At 36.7% G+C, this 15,103-nt stretch overlaps 1 protein-coding gene across 7 annotated transcripts in view; it reads left to right on the forward strand.

The window, feature by feature from the left end:
* The window catches only part of negr1 (neuronal growth regulator 1), a 182,227-nt gene that overhangs the window by 50,951 nt on the left and 116,173 nt on the right, over positions 1 to 15,103 (forward strand). For all 7 annotated transcript variants that reach the window (XM_051897967.1, XM_051897968.1, XM_051897969.1 and 4 more), the window contains exon 4: positions 1,300 to 1,431. In XM_051897967.1, coding sequence (XP_051753927.1) covers positions 1,300 to 1,431 — 132 coding nt within the window. The remainder of the gene's footprint in view (positions 1 to 1,299; positions 1,432 to 15,103) is intronic.

A 15,103-nucleotide genomic window follows, 5' to 3' on the forward strand; every position in this document is an offset into this window, starting at 1 on the left:
TTAATTCAAAAATTTAACCCAACTGTTGGGTTTCTCTATTTTTTAAACAAATTTGGGTTGAATATGAATTCAGATTTTGTAGAGTGTAGGTACAATCTAAACCACCTTAATGCCTTATGAGAGTCATAATCTATAGTGTCCAATGCAGCACTAAGATCAAGTAAAACTAGTATTGAGATGCAGCCTTGAGCAGAAGCTAGAAGTAAGTCATTGTAATTTTAATAGTGCAGTTTCTGTGCTATGATGGTGCCTGAATTCTAACTGAAATTGTTTATATATATATATATATATATATATATATATATATATATATACTGCAAGAAGCAGTACACTTGAAATGAAGAAGTGAACAAATTGATGAATTTAACATTGAAATATTCAAAACCGTTTTAAAGGGCCCAAGGTCCACTATAGTGCCATAAAATCCTGTGGGAAACACTGCAGAAAGCTAACATATGGCTTCAGAAGATTTGCAATATAGTGCATGAACCATTTTAACATGCTCGTTTCTCATACCTGCTTTTGCATACTTTTTGAAGCTTGAAAGCTCCAATCCCTATTCATTTTAATTGAATGGAAAAGAGCGACCAGAACTCTATACAGGTTTGGAATGACATGAGGGTGAGTTCATTTTTGTGTAAACTGTCCCTTAGCTTTCTTGATGTCAGATCTTGAAGCTCTATGATGCTTTACAAAGCACTTGGTAAAAACACATCCCTCCCAAAGCCTCTCCTTCCTTTTTTTTTTTTTTTTTGCATCGCTCTCTTGCTTTTTTATTCTGTGGGGGTTTTGCTGAGTCAGAAGCTCCTCTTCCGTATGCCAGTGCAGGATTTACCTCTCTGTGCCATGAGACAGATTTACCTCACTGTAACGTAGGATATAAATAGGTTTCACTGAGGAATATTACAATAAGGTTGGATCCTGGTCTGGGGAACCCAGGGAGGTTTTTAGTCCAATAGAAGCGTGGCAGCCTCACGCTGTGCTATATTGCCTCTCATTACTCAAGGACCTCAAGTCATATTTGTCATATTGGAACAGTTCTGATTTCCTCACAGTATTTGACGCCAGTAATATTCCTCCCTGTGTGAATACAGCTCATTGGGGAGATGCTTCCCACTGGATGTCTTGACAACAAAGCAATTAAGTGCCTAAATAAACCTCTTTTTTTTCAGTTTTCTGGGTGTACTTCGGTTTCTTTTACTGGTGTATGGACCTTTAAGCATTTAGCCATTAATTAGTACATTGCTGTGGAAGAACTCTTCTGAAGGATTGTGCTTGTTTATTTTTTTATGTTCACAGCCAGGAAGTATGAAAGTGGGGAGTATTTAAATATCACAGGCATCACTCGGGATCAAGCAGGGGACTATGAGTGCGGCGCCGAAAACGACATTGCTTCACCTGACACTAAGACCGTGAGAGTCACAGTCAACTGTGAGTACCATATACTTCTTTTGTTTATGTTTGTTTACTGTCATACAGTGTAGAATCACATGCACAATGACATTGAGTCTTTTTCCCCTCTCTACTGGAGATACAAACTCTGTTCCAAAACCTAGTGAGGCTGTCAACTGTCTACTGCATCCCAACTGAAATAAGACATTGTAAGTGACCGATTTGGAAAGCTCTACATAGGCAGAAACTCCATGTATTATAAAAATAGCAGTCCTCTGGCAAAGCACACAGAAAACTTTCCTCATAGTTGATTTAAATGGAGTTTGGTGTTAGCATGTTGATAAGCTAACGGCACAATACTCTAATAAAATGTGTTAAAATAATCATTTTTAATTACACTGAACTATTTTATTGATACTGAATGATTTTTTTTTATATATAAATTATATAAAAATATATTAGTTGTCTTTCAGTGTAATTATAGATGTAATTACAGAAATTAATTACAGCTGTAATTACAATCAGGTATTTTTTTTATATAAGTACAATGTAAAAATGTTTGTATACAATAAGTGCATTGTATCAAACGATTAATTTATATAAAGTAAATTAATATAAAGTGGGACTTAATATAATATTATATATTATTGTAATTATGTAATATAATATTATAATTTTGAATCCACATTTCTGTCATCTGCCATCTTGGACTCATTTTCAGCTCCTCGCATTGCACTCTGTAATTGTTGTGGCCTCCGGCTTCTCGCTAGATTTTGAAACAGAGCTACTGTCTTACTTCTGTGTCTCCAAGGCCGGCTGGGATGGAAATTAGAATAGAATTCATGGTACTGGAGTTTCTTAATATTTAACGAAAGAATTCCCTTTTTTGTCTGGGATGGGATGATTAATTTTCAGTGAGGAATGGTCTCAGTGTTATACGGAGTCTTCTATTATGCAGGTAATGAGTCTCTCAAAGTGTGAAAAGACAGTAATGAGCACTCCAAGCATTAATGAATTATACTGACTTTACCCATCATGCTCATAGTGAGGATCTGCCTCCCACCAAATACAGGGGGAAGGACAGTTGACAGTTTCTCTTCCTCCTCTTTTCTCTTTTAAGTCATTTTGTCTCATCTGCGGTCACAGGGATCATTAATCTCTTTGTCTCCGTATATACCATATGCTGAATCACGGCACAGCGAGAGCACATAAATCAGATAGCCCGACACTCACACCAGAATAAATGTGGCGTTCAGACCATCAAACGCCAGCTCCCTTTACTATCATGCAAACACAGACTAATGGGCAGATAACCACTTGGAAATGTCAAGATTTGAGCGGGAATGGCTTGATGACAAGGATGAAGTCATAAGTCATATCACATCTCCTCCCCGTCGATTGTATTGACACTCTCTAATGAGGAGTGAAGCTGAGAAGATAGAGGAACAGCTCAGTGCTGTGTCTGCTGGTCCAGAATTTCTCCAGCTTAATGACCGTTTTCAAAGTGCAATTCCTTCATTTTATAGCCACTATTTCTACACTATTCTATATATGTTACATATATACTGTAGAGTTTGTTGGGTTGGATGGAATTTGACTGGTTAGGCCATGCGGTTAGATTTCTGATTAAATAACATTTTAACATATTTTATAACATATAAATTATATTGGGTTTTCATGTTTTATGTGGACATTCCATAGATGTAATGATTTTATACTGTATAAACTTTATATTCTATCCCCTAACCCTACCCCTAAATCTACCCATCACTGCTTTTTTGGATTTTCAAAAAACATCACTTAGTGGGCCCTATCATACACTCTGTGTATGAAGTGTTTTTTGCTAGTTTCAGCTTGCAGTTATCATTTTCACATTGTTTAAATAGCAAATGCATTTGCACCCATTTGTGCGCCCATGGGTGTGCTGGTCTGAAAACGAGGTGTGTTCAGATGCATTGTTGGCGTGTTGCTATTTTGAGGCAACTGAAATAGACTGCGCCATTGACCAACAAAAACCTGGTCTAAAGTCATTGGCGCAATATTTTTTTGTTATTTAAAGAGTGCGTTAGTAATATGCGCCTATAAGCGCATACACTCTGCTTATTACACACACAGGTACGTGCAACAGCACACAAACTTGCCAAATATTAAAAATAAAAGGATTACAATGTAAAAGATTATTTTTGTGTGCATAAAGATAAAAATGCTTTGGAGGAATCCGGCTTGTCCCATAAATGATCTGCTCGCGCGCTTTAACCTCGCACACGAGCAGATCAGTTTCCTCACTGGAGAAGCGTTCAGTTTTTCTGCTTGCAAATTCCGCCATGTAAATAGCGAATCCGCCATGGCGCGAGCGCAACTGGCTTTTAAAGTGAATGTGAGATGTTACTCTGATTGGTTTTTTGCACGTTATGCCCAAAACACACCCATTACTCATTAGGAGAATAGGAAAAACCCTTTTAGATCATGCGCCGGTGCACCAACCATTTTTCCCATCATTAAACTAGCAAAAGTGGATTCGGACACGCCCAAAGTGCACTTGCGCTGTGCGCTTTAGACCATGTGCTTAGATCGTTAAAATAGGACCCAGTATGATTTATAGGCTGTTTTCCTTATGGGGACCAAAAAATGTCCCCACAAGGACAAGGATTTTTGTCCCCATAACATAGGGTATACCTGAACCACACACATACTTGTTATTTTTAACTGTTAGTTTTGTCTATATACTGTATATTATCTTAAATTTTATCTATTTTTTCATTTGAGACTGTGCACATTTTTGTGGTGCCATCAGCCAATTGCCATTGTCATGACATTTTCCTGTGGCTCCAGAGTGTTTAGTCACATGGCATTTACACTAATGGATGGCTTTTTCCAGGTATTATAGACCTCCCTGGAACCAAGAGGTTGAGGTTCCGGTTGATTCACAGTGACAGCTAATGGAAGCAGTAGCAGCTGATCTTGTTCCCATCGAAACATTTTGTTTTAGAGCAGGAAAAGGGATAGACATAATCCCAATGTATCAATCAAAGCACTTTCACCCACTAGAGCAGGGTGAAAAATTTGCTGGAATGGAGGTGCCAATGCTGTATTTAGAAGAGAAGTGTTGTTTCATCATTATGTCCCAAAATAAAAGTGAGAAGGATGCGAGAGGACTACTCTGCCAGTGCCCATTCCCTTGCTCAAAGAAATCCTCAATGTGAAATGTGCAGAGCTAATAGGATTTTATTCAACCACTCAACAGTACAAAAAATCTACATCATAGTATAGTATGCTGTACTGTATCTGAGGATATTACCGGTATAATGTGGTGGACATGGTTTCATTGTGTATTTCAAGTTGTATCATTCTGAGTTTAGGTTGCCAATTCATTTCAAGTATGCTAGTTGTAAAAAAAAATACACAAAGTCTTGTGAAAATCGTGTAAAATGTTGCATGGGTAGAACTACTTATAATGTGACATCTGTGACACTTTTCTTTGTATTTGTAGTTTTATTAGCCTAACACGACTGCAGATAGTGTGACTCGACTCTGACATTTCAAGGGTAATCAGTGTAATTAAATACACGCTAAAATAATCCAGTTTGAAAATAATTACAGCTTTTAGGTATGAGCGGAACTGACCTTCAGGTTAATTGCAGATTATGACCACTAATTGAAATAAGCTAATTTATTAGATGAAACCTAATTCTGTGCATGTGTTTTAATGCATTTAACACATGTATGTGTTAGTTGTAACTTTATTAAAGCCACAAGGACTTTTTGTAGAAATTTGTGAATAGGACGTTTTTTACTTTTCAGCCATTTACACCATAATAATATCTAAATGAAGACTTTCAGGTCAGTGTCAGAATCTTTGTACGTCTGATAACTATAGACCCGCGGTAAATAATAAAATCCCAACGGACCCATGTGTGACAAACACCTTGAATCATTTACTGTTATTGTTGTTGCTTGTTCCCTTGTGAATCCTCTGATAGTCTTCTGTCAGCATTCTGTGAAAGTCATGTAGATCATATAATGTTAACACTTCAAATGCCCATGATGATCTCCAGTATATAACCTTCATATGTTACCTCCACTCATGCAAAAAAAAAAGAGATGTTATTGTTTCGGTTGGTGTGCAGCGATTGTATCTCTGAGTAAGCATGCTAAATCCTAACATGCTGAAATCCGGCCTCTCGTAAACATTACCCAGACCTGGTGCTCAGTTCCAGCCAAATCAAACATTCAAAAAAAATAAAGTACAAAAAAAAAAAAAAAAAAAACATTTGGCATACCGGGGCTGTGCGGCATTGAGAATTGATTTGAGAATACCTTTTAAATTCCAGAATTAGAGTTGAATTTGAATTATACGTATTATTTAAGTAATGTTGAATTAGAATTGTTACTTGAATATATACACCGATCAGGCATAACATTATGACCACTGACAGGTGAAGTGAATAACACTGATTATCTCTTCATCACGGCACCTGTTAGTGGGTGGGATATATTAAGCAGCAAGTTAACATTTTGTCCTCAAAGTTGATGTGTTAGAAGCAGGAAAAATTGGCAAGAATAAGGATTTGAGCGAGTTTGACAAGGGCCAAATTGTGATGGCTAGACGACTGGGTCAGGGCATCTCCAAAACTGCAGCTCTTGTGGGGTGTTCCTGGTCTGCAGTGGTCAGTATCTATCAAAAGTGGTCCAAGGAAGGAACAGTGGTGAACCAGCGACAGGGTCATGGATGGCCAAGGCTCAATGATGCGTACTTTGAGGCGTACCACCTACCTAAGCATTGTTGCAGACCATGTACACCCTTTCATGGAAACTGTATACCCTGGTGGCTGTGGCCTCTTTCAGCAGGATAATGCGCCCTGCCACAAAGCAAAAATCGTTCAGGAATGGTTTGAGGACCACAACAACGAGTTTGAGGTGTTGACTTGGCCTCCAAGTTCCCCAGATCTCAATCCAATTGAGCATCTGTGGGATGTGCTGAACAAACAAGTCGGATCCATGGAGGCCCCATCTCGCAACTTGCAGGATCTGCTGTGAACATCTTGGTGCCACATACCACAGCACACCTTCAGGGGTCTAGTGGAGTCCATGCCTCGACGGGTCGGGGCTGTTTTGGCAGCAAAAGAGGGACCAACACAATATTAGGAAGGTGGTCATAATGTTATGCCTGATAGGTGTATAATGTAATTGTTGTAGATATAAAATGTAAAATTAAAATAGTTCCATGGGTGGCTGTTTAAGCACACACACACACACACACACACACACATATATATATATATATATATATACAGTTGCAATCAAAATTATTCAACCCACTTAACCTGCAAGACATTTTGCTGCTGAGAACAAAATTTTATGAAATCATTTAATCAAAGGCATCAGTAAACTATTATACAAAGTTTATTATAACACATTTGAGTGATTCCGAGAATGTAAAGTTGATGAAAAATGAAAAAAAAATCAAACTAACAAAACAAAAATAATTTTGACATACGTGTACAAAATTATTCAACCCCCAAAAGTCAAATTTTGAGATTTCAGAATCTTTTATTCTTTATAACCTCCAATAAATGCTGCCTGTAAGTGCTTAGAAGCTTCTGTCACCTCTCTACTGCAATCTTGGCCCATTCCTTACTTGAAAAAACTTTGAGATCACTGATAGTCTTTGGTTTCCATTGTACCACTGCTACAATTCTTCAAATTCCACCAAATATTTTCAACGAGATTTCAATCTGAAGACTGTGCAGGTCACTCAAGAACATTCTACGACTGATCTCTGAACCAAGCTTAAGTAGATTTGGATGTATACTTTGGGACGGCTGTCCTACAGGAAAGTCCACTGATCATCAAGCTTCATTCTCTGCACCGAAGTCATCACCATCTTTGCCAAAATGGCTTGATACTTCAAAGAATTCATGAAGTCCTTCATACAGTCAAGATTTCTACTTCCTTGAACAGCAAAGAACCCCCCCAACAAGACTGGACCACCTCCATGCTTGATGGTGTTCTTCTGCAGTGGTAACATGGAAACCAAAGACTATCAGTGATCTGGAAGCTTTTTCAAGTGAGGAATGGGCCAAGATTGCAGTAGAGAGGTGACAGAAGCTTCTAAGCACTTACAGGCAGCATTTATTGGAGGTTATAAAGAATAAAAGATTGTGCACAAAATTTGACATTTGGGGGTTGAATAATTTTATATACATATGTTTAGAGCCAGTTTGATTTTTTTCATTTTTCATCAACTTTACATCCTCAGAATCACTCAAATGTGTATTAATAAACTTTGTATAATAGTTTATTGATGCCTTTGATGAATTGTTTTCATAAAATTTTCCTCTCAGCAGCAAAATGTCTTGCAGGTTAAGGGGTTTGAATAATTTTGATTGCAACTGTATATATATAACAACTATTACACTTTAAATTTACACTGTACTGATTTAAAATTAGATGTCATGAAGCTCAGTTTGTCTTGTCTAAATATATGTCACAGCGTTGTCTTATTTTCCTGTTGGAATTCGCACCAGATGTTTAGTTTTACATTCCACTTTCACACAGGCGGTATTCATATGCTGCTTCTAAAGACATCAAGGAAAATAAATATATAAATAAGACGGATTAGGTGATGTCTTGTAGCTCACAGATGTTAGAATGTTTATGCAAAATGCAATTGGTGGAGCTTTCGAGCGGCAATGTAATGCCTTTACTTCATGTGTCATTTTGTCAAGTCACATTTTGAGCTAATGTGTCCTGGAACAACCACTTTATTCTGCAAATTACGAAGAAAGACATAGTTTGTTTACATTCAGATTTCACCTTCCTTGAAACCTCCTAGTGTTTTTTAAAGGAATTTGTAGTCCGAGAGGGATTGGTGTTATTGTGTTGCATAAGAGGTTGATTTAAGCTCTATAGCTGCATGAATGATTAGTAGAATATTAATCTTTGATGGATGTTTAATCTTGAGCTGGTTAAGGTCATATATTCTTATGCATGTCATTTGTTTTGTACATGATTTTATACATGATGCTATAAATTTAATCTCTGTAAAGAATATATGTATTTTTCTGCAAGCTTTTTTCCAAAAAAAGACACTTGGAGATTCCAAAAGCATACCAAATAACCAAATAATAATAATAATATAAGCAGTCCAAACTTTTTTAAAAAGGGGCCAGACTCGATGTCATGGACACATCTGGGGGCCGGTTCCTTTTCTATTTTATATATATATATATATATATATATATATATATATATAACATGTTATATATATATAACATGACAGATTTGACAAAATGAGCTGACAGTAGAGTAGCTTGAGATAGGACACTGATGTAAATTTATTGCACAAACAATATCTGTAAAACTTTTAACAACCTCGTTTTTAAAGGGTGAAATTTAAATATTATTACTGAGTTAGAACTCTATTCTTATTTAAATTAAAAAGTACTCTATTTAGATCACCGCAGGTAAAACCACACATGGCACCTCACTGCATGGTAAAAAGTAAAAATATTGTTTCTATATCTAGAATGGCTTTATGATATTTAGTCTATAAACATATTTAATATAAATACGAATGCACAAAACTGCAAGTTTATGACAAAAAATAGTCTGTAATTTGGCCTTTATTACTCATTTAATACATATCTACATTAAAAATTAAATAAAATTAGATATTAACCTACATTTCTGACAAAATACCACGGTTACAGTTAGTGTTACCAAAGTAAATCCATGATAAATGCTCGTGAATTGTTGGTTGAAAAGTTTTCTAACTGGATCGGCTCAATGTTTCTCCTGATTTGCACGTTAACGTTAGTGTTGTTAAATCAGCACCGTTTCAACTGGCTTTAAACTGAATTAAATCACAGAGAGATTTGCAGCTTGTACCGGAGACCTCTACGCCGAACTCGAACACTTCTCATTGGCTGTTTAGTGGTCTTGTGATCAAGACAAGTAAACACATTTGTGAACTCGTGAGTCGCGCGCTGCGCAGTGCGCACAAGCAGAGCTGTTTCGTTCCACTTTTGGTGCGTTAATGTTTACCTGGCCTAAAATCTAGTACTGTCACCTTGTGTTGACATGGTGAACTACACGATTTGTAAATTATGCATGGCGGGCCACATATAATATATTTTAATAGACAAGCTGCTGGCCGTTTGAAATTCATCCCCGGGCTGCATTTGGCCCGCGGGCCATAGTTTGGACACTCCTGATATAATTCATAAATGTATGCACACCAAAGCACCCATTAAAATAAATAAAACATTACAGAAAAAAAAAAAAAACTTTTCAGAATCCACGTGCTTACTGTACGACTCCTGTACGTCACTGCAATCATCTTTACCTTGATTGCAATCCTCATTCATCAAAACTGTACTAGCAAGACACTGTTTTAGTTTTGGTTTTATATATATATATATATATATATATATATATATTATACGGTTCTCAACCATTGGTTGATCAAACAGATTGCCCCGCCCCAGACTCACATCATTGGATGAGGTAATGTTGCTGTGTTGGACCTATCAGGATGTGCAAACAGTCTCCATTCATTGTAGATGGAAAAAGCAACCAAGTCTATAGGCTATACTGTTTTCAGTAATGTGACAAAAGTGTAATTGTCCATGTCTAAAATTGATGTGTTTACATGATGGTTTCCTGTTATTGTCCTAATGAGGCTAAGAGTCCACTTCTGCACTCTGTGTAAACATAGTCATTGACTAAGAGGTTATAGTGCAGCTTAAACTTCAGCTTTAATTTGAGGTTATTTAAACAATCTGTGAACAATGTCGCAATTACAGTCTCTTTCTCATGCATTCTTTCGATTTTAAATTGGCTGTTCAGCCAGTTGCTTTTGGCCAAATGTGTGTTGTTGCATTTTTATGCTCAAGAAAGCTGTCAGAAAGTCGTGAGTTAATTTTAGGCATTTGCATTTCGAGTTTGTTGCTGAAGTTTCTCAACATGAGGACCAAAGACTTGTCAGTTCTAATAAAGCATGTTGTCATTAAGCCGAGCAGCAGGATAAACTGATCAGAGGCAGAGCAGGTATGTCCAAATCACCTGTTTAAAAAAAAAAACAGGGAAAAAAGAAGTGCTTGTGATCCAAAGCATACCACCCTATTTGAGAGACATGGCTGTGTGCTATGCCCCAGGCATGTGCGGCTAATTCTGTCTCCCTTGACTTTAGTGATGTGATTGCTTATTAATGTAATGTGAGCTGTAATGAAGATGAATGCTGCTAATGCAACCAATGAGTTTTTCAGAGCCCAGTAGACGAATGGTCTTGACTCTTGACCAACCAAATCATTCTCTAATCCATTTGTGCATGCTTTTCACTCACTGAAGACAATTGAGAATGCCTTTCACATGCCCAAAACAAACCAAATCACCATGTTCCTATGGGCCAGATTTCAGTCACTCATTAAATGCTGTAGATTTACTACTAAGTATGTAATAAGGTGACTTCACTCCAGGGTTTTAGTTATTATAGTTAAATAAAACCATAATTTTCATTACTTGAAATAAAATAAACGCTAACTGAAATAGAATAAAATATAAAAAAAGCTTCATGAAAAATATAAAAATAAAAAATAATTCAAACTATTAATAAAAGCTATAATAGTATCTCAATGATACTAAAATAACACTGTACATAAGATTTTGATTTATTCTCTCTTTTTTTTTTTTTTTTGGTTCCCTAAATGGACATTGTGTGTATATTAAGGTCTGTAAATCCTACAAGGTTCAGCATTTTTTGGAAATAAATACTCTCAAAATAAAGCTGACTGTTTGCACTTTAGTCTTATGGTGATTCTAGTTGGGTCATAACAATAATCGATAGTTTTATTTGCACATGGTCTTTGCTGCACCAACAAAATGGCCCTATTTGTCCCTAAATGGCCACAATTGTGGGCTGCAATGTAAGCATCAACATATTTTATTTTGGGGTTCATGTGTAGTTTGTAACATCTTCATATGCATTTTCTAATATTAGCATAATGCAGTTGTATATTTTATGTTGTAGTTTAAATTCACTTTGCATTCTCTTCTCTTTCACAGCTATTATTGCCTGAACAGTGCATATCTAAAAAGTCAGGACTTCATCAGGGTTGTCCTGATTTGTATTCACCATATTTGTGGTATTTGTAAATGCAATTAAAGACTTTATGCTGTTACTGGCTTGACATTTTACTCTAATGATTATATCCATGCACGGACACATGCATTTATGATTTGACATATCCGTATCACTGAAAGAATTTCCAATGTGTACAGCTGTATTCATTGGGCTGTGCTGTACATTGCAGCCAACCAAGCATACGTTAAAAGCAAGACCTGATTTTATGGAACATTGAGATTTATCAGAGAAGAAATGCACTGTTACTTGGCACAGTCCAACAGTGACCCATCATTTCTGTATGATTTGATGTGTGACTGAAATTGTAGCAACAGCAAATGCAGATTTGCGAAAATTCCTGAATATTGTAAAGCAATGAAAGGGCCTTTATGTCTGCAAGACTGGATAAGAAGGATATGGGGGAGGCCTTTGGATGGCATTCGGTGTCATTTTACTTCAGTAGAAACCTAGCATAAAAACTAGCAAGAAGAAGTCAATCTTAACAGTTGTCCAGGGCTTACAATAGGCTTTTGAAATCAATGAATGACATTAGTTCTGTTCCAAAACCTACTGAACTGCCTTGCTGCCTACTGCCTACATAAGCAGCGATTGATTTCACTAGAGCTAACTGTTAACACGTTGCTAAGGCAATGGCACAACACTCTAAGCAGCATAAAATTGGGGGTAAAACATTATATTTTTAATCACACTAAACTGTTTTATCAATACCTTTTTTATAATGTGCTACATAGATCTCAGTAACCACAAAGTACTGTAAATGGCTGCGTCCGAAAGCTTAAAAGGTAGGAAGCTATCAAGGCACATTTGAATCCAATGTTAGTTTCACTTCCTCTCTCCTGAGATACCTTCATCTGATCAATTTTTAAAGGCAGCTAGGATGTATCCTTCGCTGCCTTTGATATCCCACAATCCTGTGCATTCCATTCGGTGACAGTTAAAGTGATAGTTCACCCAAAAATGAAAATTCATCATTTCCTCACCCTCACGTTGTTCCAAACCTGTATAAATTTCTTTGTTCTGTTGAACACAAAGGAAGATATTTTGAAGAATGTGGGAAACTGAACAGTTCTGGGGCCCCATTGACTTCCATAGTATTTTTTTCACTACTATGGTAGTCAATGGTGCCCCAAAGTGGCCCCTTTTTCTACTTTGTTCTACTTTATTAAACCGCTTATTCTGCCTCAGAACTCTGTCCGAAATCAGTTTTGTGAGGTACCTTTGTTCGCAAATGTCATTGCAGCGAGGCAACAAGTCAGCTGCCTAAGCTTTTAGACGCAGCTGATGTCTGTCTTTAATGAAGTTCTGGCATGCACTGGACACACACGATGCTTTGTCCTTTGTAATTTTTTCTGTGATGTAAATGTAAGTTTTGAAACTAGAATTTATACGTAATAAAAGGCCACTTGCTCCCTAAAACTGTGAACTATGTATCTCTGACGCGCATACTAACAAAAGACTGTAATACATTTTCATAAATGACTCTGAATTATTCCCCTTTAATATTATAAGGCTTCGCGGATAAATAACTGATTGTCTGGAGTGCCCATCTTCCCTGCACAGTATAATATGGCTCCTATTCTTCAGCACGATAGGCTAAAAGCCAATTTGTCTATTTGCATAGATTTGTGACACTGTGGTTAATGATTTCATTCAACTCAATACTTTTCTCCACAGTGCGTATTCTCTATGGGGCACACAAAGCCTATGTTCCCTTAGCATGAATGTTATTTATAAGGATTGGATGTGTTAGAGAAAGAACATGATGTTATTCTTGAATTTTAAATGGAAAACTTAATGAATTAATAAATCCTGGCTGCTAAACCCAGTGCTGGCGAACAGAATAGGACAATGAGGTGGAGACAGCACTTGGAGCAGTCTCTCTGTTTATAAGCTGATAAGTCATGGACTGATGAGTCTATTCCTTAATTGTGAAGAAAACTCATTTTAGCCTCTGGCTGAAGAGGTGGGTTATTAATTGATCTTGTAATTAAAATAACATGTTATACTTGTTGGGAGGATAAAGGTGCAAGACTATATAAATCATCCCTTCCTCCAAAGCGTCTCTGTAACATGTGATAAATTAATTATTGTTGGTCGGGAGATGTGCCAGTTAGTCATCCTGTACGTCCACCCGACATCAACATTAGTGAACTTTAAAGTCAGACGTGCTGTGATGTTCAAAAACCTATTAAGAGGGAAAATAATAAACTGGATTAGCATGCAGTTTCAGTTAACCCACTAACCTCTGGCTTCAGAGTGATAATAGAAAATCCTTTTTAACTTCAGATTTGTTTTCCCCTTGAAAAATCTGGATACACCAAAGCCTAGATTTATCCCAACAATAAAAATATTATTCAATAGCAGTCTATTTTGAATTAGTCAACCTGCTTTTTTGTACGTGTCAAATCTGTGCATGAAAGAAATCTCACAAAGGCGCTTAACCCTAGGGAACCTTGTTTGGCATATATTGACGTATTCACCGATTTGTGAGGTGCTGTGTTCACAGGTATTCTCAAACATAATCTCTGCCTTGTCATTTTAATTTGCGTTTGTGATCAAGCTGCAACTGGCAAATTTGTCAAACAGTAAGCCCCGCAGCATCCATTTTTCATGCCAACTTTGCTATTTTCAGACCCTCCCATCTGGTACGAGCTTAGAAACTCACCAATGATTTACAGTTGCACTCTTTTGTTATGAAGCCTGTAAATGACTAGGATTGTAGGGCTTTTGTGGTTTTTACACCGTGATTTTGCATTAGCCAATGCTGGTATGTGATTGGTATAATGAGAGCTCCTTAGAAGACTAATGTAATTGTATCTTAGAAGCTGTGAATATGGGTTTAATAGGGATTTTGTCTTCTTTCACTGTGTGGATTGGGACTTGCGCTCTGTTAACACACATTTAACAGTATAGTTCACCTAAAAAATGATTTTGTCATCGTCCTCATGTTGTTACAAACTAGTATGGCATATAATGGCTTTCAGTGGGCTCCAAAACAACATGATTGGACTGTATTGACTTTCATTAAATGGATAGTTGAAACATTCTTCAAAATATCTTCTTTTGTGTTTTGCAGAAGAAAGAAAGTCATACAGGTTGGTACTACATGATAGAGAGAGTAAACAATGACACAGTTTTCATTTGTGGGTGAACTGTCCCTTTAATCCTTGATAAATTTTGTGCTTTATTTATTATAAACTGCTCTTTTGTGGATGGTTTTGTTGTGTATGCTGTGCTGATTCTTGTTATGAAAACTGAAAATGGACTTTATTCACAATCAAATAAGAATTTGTCATTTGGCATCAGTTTTTTTTTTCTTCCCCCAAATGTATTAAATAACTAGCTGATACATTCACTTTTCTGCTGTAAAATATATTTTGATGTTTGAAATTAGATGACTTGCATGAATTCTGTCCCTTTGGACCCTTTATCACTGCAGTATATGTGCTCAAACGATTTTAATTAATATGAAAAGTTGTGGTTGCAGTTGTGGCTAATGCTTTGTTTTCCTCCCTGGGTAGTTCTTGCTAATGCAGCTTTATAATGAACTGGATCATCCCTCAGTGA

This window comes from Ctenopharyngodon idella, chromosome 6 (assembly GCF_019924925.1).
Source record: "Ctenopharyngodon idella isolate HZGC_01 chromosome 6, HZGC01, whole genome shotgun sequence".
Taxonomy (NCBI): Eukaryota; Metazoa; Chordata; class Actinopteri; order Cypriniformes; family Xenocyprididae; genus Ctenopharyngodon; species Ctenopharyngodon idella.